The 15,892-nt window shown below is 34.9% G+C and overlaps 1 protein-coding gene across 1 annotated transcript; it reads left to right on the top strand.

The window, feature by feature from the left end:
- Positions 1–6: 6 nt before the first annotated feature.
- Positions 7–15,821, top strand: LOC124029869 (butyrophilin-like protein 1; the record flags this gene model as incomplete). The annotated part of the gene is made up of 4 exons (XM_046341434.1): positions 7–235; positions 415–522; positions 11,537–11,569; positions 15,789–15,821. Coding segments are annotated over exons 1-4 (364 nt in total), but the record flags the coding sequence as incomplete, so codon positions are not given.
- Positions 15,822–15,892: the final 71 nt, after the last annotated feature.

The following is a 15,892-nucleotide window of genomic DNA, read 5'->3' as shown; positions in this document are numbered from 1 at the left end:
GTGGTACTGAAGTGTGAGTCTGGAGGCTGGTTTCCTGAACCTGAGATGGAGTGGCTGGACAGTTCTGGAACCATCCTCCCTGCTGATGGACCTCCAGAGAGACACAGGGACTCAGAGGACCTCTACACTCTGAGACGACATGTCACCGTGGACCAGACTGACACCAACAGGTTCACCTGTAGAGTTCAACAGCCGGAGATCAACCACCTGAAGGAGACTGAGATTCATGTCCCAGGTGAGGTCTTCATTGGTTAACCCAAATACCTGAGACCTCTAGTTAGACTAGTTAGTGGAGGATGGTTTCCTAGGGGATGACCTTATTGGTCTGTGTTCAGTAGTATTTATAAATGATGCTTTACTTCCTGTACAGTATATGTAGTGTTGTAATGGTTTGACATGACTTCTCTGTTTCAGATGACGTGTTTCCTAAATCACACGTAGGGTTGATTATTGGTCTAATAGCAGCAGCTGTTGTAGTTCTTGCAGCTTCAGCTGGTGTCTACAAGTGGAGAAAACATACAGGTGAGTTTAACCTTGATCTCTGACTGGTCTTTGATCTCTGACTGGTCCTTGATCTCTGACTGGTCCTTGATGTCTGACTGGTCCTTGATCTCTGACTGGTCCTTGACCTCTGACTGGTCCTGATCTCTGACTGGTCCTTGACCTCTGACTGGTCCTTGATCTCTGACTGGTCCTTGATGTCTGACTGGTCCTTGACCTCTGACTGGTCCTTGATCTCTGACTGGTCCTTGATGTCTGACTGGTCCTTGACGCCTGACTGGTCCTTGATGTCTGACTGGTCCTTGATGTCTGACTGGTCCTTGACCTCTGATTGGTCCTTGACCTCTGACTGGTCCTTGATCTCTGACTGATCCTTGACCTCTGACTGGTCCTTGACCTCTGACTGGTCCTTGATCTCTGACTGGTCCTTGACCTCATGGTTTATTACTATAATACTGATGGGTCAACTGTTAATCACAGACCTCATGGTTTATTACTATAATACTGATGGGTCAACTGTTAATTACAGACCTCATGGTTTATTACTATAATACTGATGGGTCAACTGTTAATCACAGACCTCATGGTTTATTACTATAATACTGATGGGTCAACTGTTATTCACAGACATCATGGTTTATACTGATGGGTCAACTGTTAATCCACAGACCTCATGGTTTATTACTATAATACTGATGGGTCAACTGTTAATCACAGACCTCATGGTTTATTACTATAATACTGATGGGTCAACTGTTAATCACAGACCTCATGGTTTATTACTATAATACTGATGGGTCAACTGTTAATCACAGACCTCATGGTTTATTACTATAATACTGATGGGTCAACTGTTAATCACAGACCTCATGGTTTATTACTATAATACTGATGGGTCAACTGTTAATCACAGACCTCATGGTTTATTACTATAATACTGATGGGTCAACTGTTAATCACAGACCTCATGGTTTATTACTATAATACTGATGGGTCAACTGTTAATCACAGACCTCATGGTTTATACTGATGGGTCAACTGTTAACCACAGACCTCATGGTTTATTACTATAATACTGATGGGTCAACTGTTAATCACAGACCTCATGGTTTATTACTATAATACTGATGGGTCACTGTTAATCACTGACCTCATGGTTTATTACTATAATACTGGGTCAACTGTTAATCACAGACCTCATGGTTTATTACTATAATACTGATGGGTCAACTGTTAATCACAGACCTCATGGTTTATTACTATAATACTGATGGGTCAACTGTTAATCACAGACCTCATGGTTTATTACTATAATACTGATGGGTCAACTGTTAATCACAGACCTCATGGTTTATTACTATAATACTGATGGGTCAACTGTTAATCACAGACCTCATGGTTTATTACTATAATACTGATGGGTCAACTGTTAATCACAGACCTCATGGTTTATTACTATAATACTGATGGGTCAACTGTTAATCACAGACCTCATGGTTTATTACTATAATACTGATGGGTCAACTGTTAATCACAGACCTCATGGTTTATTACTATAATACTGATGGGTCAACTGTTAATCACAGACCTCATGGTTTATTACTATAATACTGATGGGTCAACTGTTAATCACAGACCTCATGGTTTATTACTATAATACTGATGGGTCAACTGTTAATCACATGGTTTATTACTATAATAATGATGGGTCAACTGTTAATCACAGACCTCATGGTTTATTACTATAATACTGATGGGTCAACTGTTAATCATGGTTTATTACTATAATACTGATGGGTCAACTGTTAATCACATACCTCATGGTTTATTACTATAATACTGATGGGTCAACTGTTAATCACATGGTTTATTACTATAATACTGATGGGTCAACTGTTAATCACATACCTCATGGTTTATTACTATAATACTGATGTGTTTTCAACTGTTAATCCAGAAAACATGGTTTATTACTATAATACTGATGGGTCAACTGTTAATCACATACCTCATGGTTTATTACTATAATACTGATGGGTCAACTGTTAATCAAGGACCTTCACATGGTTTATTACTATAATACTGATGGGTCAACTGTTAATCACAGACCTCATGGTTTATTACTATAATACTGGTTTATTACTATAATACTGATGGGTCAACTGTTAATCACAGACCTCATGGTTTATTACTATAATACTGATGGGTCAACTGTTAATCACAGACCTCATGGTTTATTACTATAATACTGATGGGTCAACTGTTAATCACAGACCTCATGGTTTATTACTATAATACTGATGGGTCAACTGTTAATCACAGACCTCATGGTTTATTACTATAATACTGATGGGTCAACTGTTAATCACAGACCTCATGGTTTATTACTATAATACTGATGGGTCAACTGTTAATCACAGACCTCATGGTTTATGTTAATCACAGACCTCATGGTTTATTACTATAATACTGATGGGTCAACTGTTAATCACAGACCTCATGGTTTATACTGATGGGTCAACTGTTAATCACAGACCTCATATTACTATAATACTGATGGGTCAACTGTTAATCAAGACCTAATGGTTTATTACTATAAAACTGATGGGTCAACTGTTAATCACAGACCTCATGGTTTATTACTGATGGGTCAACTGTTATTCACAGACCTCATGGTTTATTACTATAATACTGATGGGTCAACTGTTAATCACAGACCTAATGGTTTATTACTATAATACTGATGGGTCAACTGTTAATCACAGACCTCATGGTTTATTACTATAATACTGATGGGTCAACTGTTAATCACAGACCTCATGGTTTATTACTATAATACTGATGGGTCAACTGTTAATCACAGACCTCATGGTTTATTACTATAATACTGATGGGTCAACTGTTAATCACAGACCTCATGGTTTATACTGATGGGTCAACTGTTAATCACAGACCTCATGGTTTATACTGATGGGTCAACTGTTAATCACAGACCTCATGGTTTATTACTATAATACTGATGGGTCAACTGTTAATCACAGACCTCATGGTTTATTACTATAATACTGATGGGTCAACTGTTAATCACAGACCTCATGGTTTATTACTATAATACTGATGGGTCAACTGTTAATCACAGACCTCATGGTTTATTACTATAATACTGATGGGTCAACTGTTAATCACAGACCTCATGGTTTATTACTATAATACTGATGGGTCAACTGTTAATCACAGACCTCATGGTTTATTACTATAATACTGATGGGTCAACTGTTAATCACAGACCTCATGGTTTATTACTATAATACTGATGGGTCAACTGTTAATCACAGACCTCATGGTTTATTACTATAATACTGATGGGTCAACTGTTAATCACAGACCTCATGGTTTATTACTATAATACTGATGGGTCAACTGTTAATCACAGACCTCATGGTTTATTACTATAATACTGATGGGTCAACTGTTAATCACAGACCTCATGGTTTATTACTATAATGATGGGTCAACTGTTAATCACATACCTCATGGTTTATTACTATAATACTGATGGGTCAACTGTTAATCACATGGTTTATTACTATAATACTGATGGGTCAACTGTTAATCACAGACCTCATGGTTTATTACTATAATACTGATGGGTCAACTGTTAATCACAGACCTCATGGTTTATTACTATAATACTGATGGGTCAACTGTTAATCACATACCTCATGGTTTATTACTATAATACTGATGGGTCAACTGTTAATCACATGGTTTATTACTATAATACTGATGGGTCAACTGTTAATCACAGACCTCATGGTTTATTACTATAATACTGATGGGTCAACTGTTAATCACAGACCTCATGGTTTATTACTATAATACTGATGGGTCAACTGTTAATCACAGACCTCATGGTTTATTACTATAATACTGATGGGTCAACTGTTAATCACAGACCTCATGGTTTATTACTATAATACTGATGGGTCAACTGTTAATCACAGACCTCATGGTTTATTACTATAATACTGATGGGTCAACTGTTAATCACATGGTTTATTACTATAATACTGATGGGTCAACTGTTAATCACAGACCTCATGGTTTATTACTATAATACTGATGGGTCAACTGTTAATCACAGACCTTTTTATTACTATAATACTGATGGGTCAACTGTTAATCTGTTGACTTGTTAGACCTCAGATTTACTATAATACTGATGGGTCAACTGTTAATCACAGACCTGGTTTATTACTATAATACTGATGGGTCAACTGTTAATCACAGACCTCATGGTTTATTACTATAATACTGATGGGTCAACTGTTAATCACAGACCTCATGGTTTATTACTATAATACTGATGGGTCAACTGTTAATCACAGACCTCATGGTTTATGCTGATGGGTAAACTGTTAATCACAGACCTCATGGTTTATTACTATAATACTGATGGGTCAACTGTTATTCACAGACCTCATGGTTTATACTGATGGGTCAACTGTTAATCACAGACCTCATGGTTTATTACTATAATACTGATGGGTCAACTGTTAATCACAGACCTCATGGTTTATTACTATAATACTGATGGGTCAACTGTTAATCACAGACCTCATGGTTTATTACTATAATACTGATGGGTCAACTGTTAATCACAGACCTCATGGTTTATTACTATAATACTGATGGGTCAACTGTTAATCACAGACCTCATGGTTTATTACTATAATACTGATGGGTCAACTGTTAATCACAGACCTCATGGTTTATTACTATAATACTGATGGGTCAACTGTTAATCACAGACCTCATGGTTTATTACTATAATACTGATGGGTCAACTGTTAATCACAGACCTCATGGTTTATTACTATAATACTGATGGGTCAACTGTTAATCACAGACCTCATGGTTTATTACTATAATACTGATGGGTCAACTGTTAATCACAGACCTCATGGTTTTTATTACTATAATACTGATGGGTCAACTGTTAATCACAGACCTCATGGTTTATTACTATAATACTGATGGGTCAACTGTTAATCACAGACCTCATGGTTTATTACTATAATACTGATGGGTCAACTGTTAATCACAGACCTCATGGTTTATTATAATACTGATGGTCAACTGTTAATCTTTTACAGACCTCATGGTTTATTACTATAATACTGATGGGTCAACTGTTAATCACAGACCTCATGGTTTATACTGACTGTTGTCATAATACTGATGGGTCAACTGTTAATCACAGACCTCATGGTTTATTACTATAATACTGATGGGTCAACTGTTAATCACAGACCTCATGGTTTATTACTATAATACTGATGGGTCAACTGTTAATCACAGACCTCATGGTTTATTACTATAATACTGATGGGTCAACTGTTAATCACAGACCTCATGGTTTATTACTATAATACTGATGGGTCAACTGTTAATCACAGACCTCATGGTTTATTACTATAATACTGATGGGTCAACTGTTAATCAACAGACCTCATGGTTTATTACTATAATACTGATGGGTCAACTGTTAATCACAGACCTCATGGTTTATTACTATAATACTGATGGGTCAACTGTTAATCACAGACCTCATGGTTTATTACTATAATACTGATGGGTCAACTGTTAATCACAGACCTCATGGTTTATTACTATAATACTGATGGGTCAACTGTTAATCACAGACCTCATGGTTTATTACTATAATACTGATGGGTCAACTGTTAATCACAGACCTCATGGTTTATTACTATAATACTGATGGGTCAACTGTTAATCACAGACCTCATGGTTTATTACTATAATACTGATGGGTCAACTGTTAATCACAGACCTCATGGTTTATTACTATAATACTGATGGGTCAACTGTTAATCACAGACCTCATGATTTTATTACTATAATACTGATGGGTCAACTGTTAATCACACATGGTTTATAATACTGATGGGTCAACTGTTAATCACAGACCTCATGGTTTATTACTATAATACTGATGGGTCAACTGTTAATCACAGACCTCATGGTTTATTACTATAATACTGATGGGTCAACTGTTAATCACAGACCTCATGGTTTATTACTATAATACTGATGGGTCAACTGTTAATCACAGACCTCATGGTTTATTACTATAATACTGATGGGTCAACTGTTAATCACAGACCTCATGGTTTATTACTATAATACTGATGGGTCAACTGTTAATCACAGACCTCATGGTTTATTACTATAATACTGATGGGTCAACTGTTAATCACAGACCTCATGGTTTATTACTATAATACTGATGGGTCAACTGTTAATCACAGACCTCATGGTTTATTACTATAATACTGATGGGTCAACTGTTAATCACAGACCTCATGGTTTTAATGGTTATACTGTATGTTAATTTGTGTTTTTAAAAGACCGTGTGTGTGTTTACATCCAGAAATCACAGAATATTAATCAATATTCATGTTTACAGGCTTTTTAATGATTATTATTGTAATGCTTTTATACATTTGTTTTATTTTGTCTACAGAGGAGCTTAGACACAAATTGGAACAGCAAGGTAAGTGGGCTGTTGTCTTGTTAGAGTTTCACATATAGAGATTATGATGATTACTATAATACTGATGGGTCAACTGTTAATCACAGACCTCATGGTTTATTACTATAATACTGATGGGTCAACTGTTAATCACAGACCTCATGGTTTATTACTATAATACTGATGGGTCAACTGTTAATCACAGACCTCATGGTTTATTACTATAATACTGATGGGTCAACTGTTAATCACAGACCTCATGGTTTATTACTATAATACTGATGGGTCAACTGTTAATCACAGACCTCATGGTTTATTACTATAATACTGATGGGTCAACTGTTAATCACAGACCTCATGGTTTATTACTATAATACTGATGGGTCAACTGTTAATCACAGACCTCATGGTTTATTACTATAATACTGATGGGTCAACTGTTAATCACAGACCTCATGGTTTATTACTATAATACTGATGGGTCAACTGTTAATCACAGACCTCATGGTTTATTACTATAATACTGATGGGTCAACTGTTAATCACAGACCTCATGGTTTATTACTATAATACTGATGGGTCAACTGTTAATCACAGACCTCATGGTTTATTACTATAATACTGATGGGTCAACTGTTAATCACAGACCTCATGGTTTATTACTATAATACTGATGGGTCAACTGTTAATCACACCTGATTACTATAATACTCATGGTTTATTTTACTATAATACTGATGGGTCAACTGTTAATCACAGACCTCATGGTTTATTACTATAATACTGATGGGTCAACTGTTAATCACAGACCTCATGGTTTATTACTATAATACTGAAACTGTTAATCACAGACCTCATGGTTTATTACTATAATACTGATGGGTCAACTGTTAATCACAGACCTCATGGTTTATTACTATAATACTGATGGGTCAACTGTTAATCACAGACCTCATGGTTTATTACTATAATACTGATGGGTCAACTGTTAATCACAGACCTCATGGTTTATTACTATAATACTGATGGGTCAACTGTTAATCACAGACCTCATGGTTTTATTACTATAATACTGATGTTTAATCACAGACCTAATGGTTTATTACTATAATACTGATGGGTCAACTGTTAATCACAGACCTCATGGTTTATTACTATAATACTGATGGGTCAACTGTTAATCACAGACCTCATGGTTTATTACTATAATACTGATGGGTCAACTGTTAATCACAGACCTCATGGTTTATTACTATAATACTGATGGGTCAACTGTTAATCACAGACCTCATGGTTTATTACTATAATACTGATGGGTCAACTGTTAATCACAGACCTCATGGTTTATTACTATAATACTGATGGGTCAACTGTTAATCACAGACCTCATGGTTTATTACTATAATACTGATGGGTCAACTGTTAATCACAGACCTCATGGTTTATTACTATAATACTGATGGGTCAACTGTTAATCACAGACCTCATGGTTTATTACTATAATACTGATGGGTCAACTGTTAATCACAGACCTCATGGTTTATTACTATAATACTGATGGGTCAACTGTTAATCACAGACCTCATGGTTTATTACTATAATACTGATGGGTCAACTGTTAATCACAGACCTCATGGTTTATTACTATAATACTGATGGGTCAACTGTTAATCACAGACCTCATGGTTTATTACTATAATACTGATGGGTCAACTGTTAATCACAGACCTCATGGTTTATTACTATAATACTGATGGGTCAACTGTTAATCACAGACCTCATGGTTTATTACTATAATACTGATGGGTCAACTGTTAATCACAGACCTCATGGTTTATTACTATAATACTGATGGGTCAACTGTTAATCACAGACCTCATGGTTTATTACTATAATACTGATGGGTCAACTGTTAATCACAGACCTCATGGTTTATTACTATAATACTGATGGGTCAACTGTTAATCACAGACCTCATGGTTTATTACTATAATACTGATGGGTCAACTGTTAATCACAGACCTCATGGTTTATTACTATAATACTGATGGGTCAACTGTTAATCACAGACCTCATGGTTTATTACTATAATACTGATGGGTCAACTGTTAATCACAGACCTCATGGTTTATTACTATAATACTGATGGGTCAACTGTTAATCACAGACCTCATGGTTTATTACTATAATACTGATGGGTCAACTGTTAATCACAGACCTCATGGTTTATTACTATAATACTGATGGGTCAACTGTTAATCACAGACCTCATGGTTTATTACTATAATACTGATGGGTCAACTGATAATCACATGTTTATTAATAATACTGATGGGTCAACTGTTAATCACAGACCTCATGGTTTATTACTAGAATACTGATGGGTCAACTGAGAATATTAATCAATATTCATATTTCCTCTTTTTATGGTTATTATTGTAATGCTTTTATAATTTTGTCTACTGAAGAAGCTGGGAAGATCAACTGTTGTCTTGTTAGAGTTTCACATGAGAGATTATGATTATTACTATAATACTGATGGGTCAACTGTTAATCACAGACCTCATGGTTTATTACTATAATACTGATGGGTCAACTGTTAATCACAGACCTCATGGTTTATTACTATAATACTGATGGGTCAACTGTTAATCACAGACCTCATGGTTTATTACTATAATACTGATGGGTCAACTGTTATACAGACCTCATGATTACTATAATACTGATGGGTCAACTGTTAATCACAGACCTCATGGTTTATTACTATAATACTGATGGGTCAACTGTTAATCACAGACCTATGGTTTATTACTATAATACTGATGGGTCAACTGTTAATCACAGACCTCATGGTTTATTACTATAATACTGATGGGTCAACTGTTAATCACAGACCTCATGGTTTATTACTATAATACTGATGGGTCAACTGTTAATCACAGACCTCATGGTTTATTACTATAATACTGATGGGTCAACTGTTAATCACAGACCTCATGGTTTATTACTATAATACTGATGGGTCAACTGTTAATCACAGACCTCATGGTTTATTACTATAATACTGATGGGTCAACTGTTAATCACAGACCTCATGGTTTATTACTATAATACTGATGGGTCAACTGTTAATCACAGACCTCATGGTTTATTACTATAATACTGATGGGTCAACTGTTAATCACAGACCTCATGGTTTATTGATGGGTAACTGTTAATCACAGACCTCATGGTTTATTACTATAATACTGATGGGTCAACTGTTAATCACAATCACAGACCTCATGGTTTATTACTATAATACTGATGGGTCAACTGTTAATCACAGACCTCATGGTTTATTACTATAATACTGATGGGTCAACTCACAGAATATTAATCACAGACCTCATGGTTTTATTACTATAATACTGATGGGTCAACTGTTAATCACAGACCTCATGGTTTATTACTATAATACTGATGGGTCAACTGTTAATCACAGACCTCATGGTTTATTACTATAATACTGATGGGTTTTATTACTATGTTAATCACAGACCTCATGGTTTATTACTATAATACTGATGGGTCAACTGTTAATCACAGACCTCATGGTTTATTACTATAATACTGATGGGTCAACTGTTAATCACAGACCTCATGGTTTATTACTATAATACTGATGGGTCAACTGTTAATCACAGACCTCATGGTTTATTACTATAATACTGATGGGTCAACTGTTAATCACAGACCTCATGGTTTATTACTATAATACTGATGGGTCAACTGTTAATCACAGACCTCATGGTTTATTACTATAATACTGATGGGTCAACTGTTAATCACAGACCTCATGGTTTATTACTATAATACTGATGGGTCAACTGTTAATCACAGACCTCATGGTTTATTACTATAATACTGATGGGTCAACTGTTAATCACATGGTTTATTACTATAATACTGATGGGTCAACTGTTAATCACAGACCTCATGGTTTATTACTATAATACTGATGGGTCAACTGTTAATCACAGACCTCATGGTTTATTACTATAATACTGATGGGTCAACTGTTAATCACAGACCTCATGGTTTATTACTATAATACTGATGGGTCAACTGTTAATCACAGACCTCATGGTTTATTACTATAATACTGATGGGTCAACTGTTAATCACAGACCTCATGGTTTATTACTATAATACTGATGGGTCAACTGTTAATCACAGACCTCATGGTTTATTACTATAATACTGATGGGTCAACTGTTAATCACAGACCTCATGGTTTATTACTATAATACTGATGGGTCAACTGTTAATCACAGACCCCATGGTTTTAATGGTTATATTGTATAATCATTTGTGTTTTCAAAAGACGTGTGTGTGTACAACCAGAAAACAGAGAATATTAATCAATATTCATATTTCCAGTCTTTATGATTATTATTGTAATGCTTTTATACATTTGTTTTATTTTGTCTACAGTGAAGAAGCTGAGAGAAGATTGTGAGAAACAAGGTAAGTGGGCTGTTGACTTGTTAGAGTTTCACATGTAGAGATTATGATGATTACTATAATACTGATGGGTCAACTGTTAATCACAGACCTCATGGTTTATTACTATAATACTGATGGGTCAACTGTTAATCACAGACCTCATGGTTTATTACTATAATACTGATGGGTCAACTGTTAATCACAGACCTCATGGTTTATTACTATAATACTGATGGGTCAACTGTTAATCACAGACCTCATGGTTTATTACTATAATACTGATGGGTCAACTGTTAATCACAGACCTCATGGTTTATTACTATAATACTGATGGGTCAACTGTTAATCACAGACCTCATGGTTTATTACTATAATACTGATGGGTCAACTGTTAATCACAGACCTCATGGTTTATTACTATAATACTGATGGGTCAACTGTTAATCACAGACCTCATGGTTTATTACTATAATACTGATGGGTCAACTGTTAATCACAGACCTCATGGTTTATTACTATAATACTGATGGGTCAACTGTTAATCACTGTTTTATGGTGTTTTACTATAATACTGATGGGTCAACTGTTAATCACAGACCTCATGGTTTATTACTATCATGGGTCAACTGTTAATCACAGACCTCATATTACTATAATACTGATGGGTCAACTGTTTCACAGACATGGTTTTATTAATACTGATGGGTCAACTGTTATACATTTGTTTTATTTTTGTCTGAGGAGCTGGGAACAAAAACTAAATACATGTGGGAACTATTGGGTCACAGACCTCATGGTTTATTACTATAATACTGATGGGTCAACTGTTAATCACAGACCTCATGGTTTATTACTATAATACTGATGGGTCAACTGTTAATCACAGACCTCATGGTTTATTACTATAATACTGATGGGTCAACTGTTAATCACAGACCTCATGGTTTATTACTATAATACTGATGGGTCAACTGTTAATCACAGACCTCATGGTTTATTACTATAATACTGATGGGTCAACTGTTAATCACAGACCTCATGGTTTATTACTATAATACTGATGGGTCAACTGTTAATCACAGACCTCATGGTTTATTACTATAATACTGATGGGTCAACTGTTAATCACAGACCTCATGGTTTATTACTATAATACTGATGGGTCAACTGTTAATCACAGACCTCATGGTTTATTACTATAATACTGATGGGTCAACTGTTAATCACAGACCTCATGGTTTATTACTATAATACTGATGGGTCAACTGTTAATCACAGACCTCATGGTTTATTACTATAATACTGATGGGTCAACTGTTAATCACAGACCTCATGGTTTATTACTATAATACTGATGGGTCAACTGGGTTTATTACTATAATACTGATGGGTCAACTGTTAATCACAGACCTCATGGTTTATTACTATAATACTGATGGGTCAACTGTTAATCACAGACCTCATGGTTTATTACTATAATACTGATGGGTCAACTGTTAATCACAGACCTCATGGTTTATTACTATAATACTGATGGGTCAACTGTTAATCACAGACCTCATGGTTTATTACTATAATACTGATGGGTCAACTGTTAATCACAGACCTCATGGTTTATTACTATAATACTGATAATCACAGACCTCATGGTTTATTACTATAATACTGATGGGTCAACTGTTAATCACAGACCTCATGGTTTATTACTATAATACTGATGGGTCAACTGTTAATCACAGACCTCATGGTTTATTACTAGAATACTGATGGGTCAACTGTTAATCACAGACCTCATGGTTTATTACTATAATACTGATGGGTCAACTGTTAATCACAGACCTCATGGTTTATTACTAGAATACTGATGGGTCAACTGTTAATCACAGACCTCCATGGTTTTAATGATGGGTCATATTGTATAATCATTTGTGTTTTCAAAAACGGTGTGTACAACTATTAATCAATATTCATATTTCCAGTTTATTATTGTAATGCTTTTATACATTTGTTTTATTGTCTACAGTGGAAGTCAAAGATTTTAATCACAGACCTCATGGTTTATTACTATAATACTGATGGGTCAACTGTTAATCACAGACCTCATGGTTTATTACTATAATACTGATGGGTCATGTTAATCACAGAATCATGATTACTATAATACTGGGTCAACTGTGTAATCACAGACCTGGTTTATTACTATAATACTGATGGGTCAACTGTTAATCACAGACCTCATGGTTTATTATGGGTAACTAATACAGATGGTTTATTACTGTTAATCACAGACCTCATGGTTTATTACTAGAATACTGATGGGTCAACTGTTAATCACAGACCTCATGGTTTATTACTATAATACTGATGGGTCAACTGTTAATCACAGACCTCATGGTTTATTACTAGAATACTGATGGGTCAACTGTTAATCACAGACCTCATGGTTTATTACTATAATACTGATGGGTCAACTGTTAATCACAGAATACTGATGGGTCAACTCATCATGGTTTATTACTATAATACTGATGGGTAAACTGTTAATCACAGACCTCATGGTTTATTACTATAATACTGATGGGTCAACTGTTAATCACAGACCTCATGGGTTTATTACTATAATACTGATGGGTCAACTGTTAATCACAGACCTCATGGTTTATTACTATAATACTGATGGGTCAACTGTTAATCACAGACCTCATGGTTTATTACTAGAATACTGATGGGTCAACTATTAATCACATGGTTTATTACTATAATACTGATGGGTCAACTGTTAATCACAGACCTCATGGTTTTTATTACTAGAATACTGATGGGTCAACTGTTAATCACATGGTTTATTACTATAATACTGATGGGTCAACTGTTAATCACAGACCTCATGGTTTTATTACTATAATACTGATGGGTCAACTGTTAATCACAGACCTCATGGTTTATTACTATAATACTGATGGGTGAACTGTTAATCACAGACCTCATGGTTTATTACTATAATACTGATGGGTCAACTGATTAATCACAGACCTCATGGTTTATTACTATAATACTGATGGGTCAACTGTTATTCACAGACCTCATGGTTTATTACTATAATACTGATGGGTCAACTGTTAATCACAGACCTCATGGTTTATTACTATAATACTGATGGGTCAACTGTTAATCACAGACCTCATGGTTTATTACTATAATACTGATGGGTCAACTGTTAATCACAGACCCCATGGTTTATTACTATAATACTGATGGGTCAACTGTTAATCACAGACCTCATGGTTTATTACTATAATACTGATGGGTCAACTGTTAATCACAGACCTCATGGTTTATTACTATAATACTGATGGGTCAACTGTTAATCATAGACCTCATGGTTTATTACTAGAATACTGATGGGTCAACTGTTAATCACATGGTTTATTACTATAATACTGATGGGTCAACTGTTAATCACAGACCTCATGGTTTATTACTATAATACTGATGGGTCAACTGTTAATCACAGACCTCATGGTTTATTACTAGAATACTGATGGGTCAACTATTAATCACATGGTTTATTACATACTATAATACTGATGGGTCAACTGTTAATCACAGACCTCATGGTTTATTATTACTATAATAATCTGATGGGTCAACTGTTAATCACAGACCTCATGGTTTATTACTATAATACTGATGGGTCAACTGTTAATCACAGACCTCATGGTTTACTATAATACTGATGGGTCAACTGTTAATCACAGACCTCATGGTTTATTACTATAATACTGATGGGTCAACTGTTAATCACAGACCTCGTGGTTTATTACCTCATATTAATCACATGGTTTATTACTATAATACTGATGGGTCAACTGTTAATCACAGACCTCATGGTTTATTACTATAATACTGATGGGTCAACTGTTAATCACAGACCTCATGGTTTATTACTATAATACTGATGGGTCAACTGATAATCACATGTTTATTACTATAATACTGATGGGTCGACTGTTAATCACAGACCTCATGGTTTATTACTAGAATACTGATGGGTCAACTGATAATCACAGACCTCATGGTTTAATGATTTATACTGGATATTAATTTGTTTTAAAACATTTTGTGTTTGTGTGCCAAATATCAAATATCAAAAAAACAAATATCACAGAATATTAATCAATAGGCTTTTTAATGATTATTATTGTAATGCTTTTATATTTATGTTTCCTTTTGTCTGCAGTGAAGAAGCTTGGAGAAGATTCGGAAGAAGAAGGTAAGTGGGCTGTTGTCTTGTTAGAGTTTCACATATAGAGATTATGATGATTACTATAATACTGATGGGTC

This window comes from Oncorhynchus gorbuscha, unplaced genomic scaffold (assembly GCF_021184085.1).
Source record: "Oncorhynchus gorbuscha isolate QuinsamMale2020 ecotype Even-year unplaced genomic scaffold, OgorEven_v1.0 Un_scaffold_7998, whole genome shotgun sequence".
Taxonomy (NCBI): Eukaryota; Metazoa; Chordata; class Actinopteri; order Salmoniformes; family Salmonidae; genus Oncorhynchus; species Oncorhynchus gorbuscha.
This window is presented reverse-complemented; position numbering and strand designations above follow the sequence as displayed.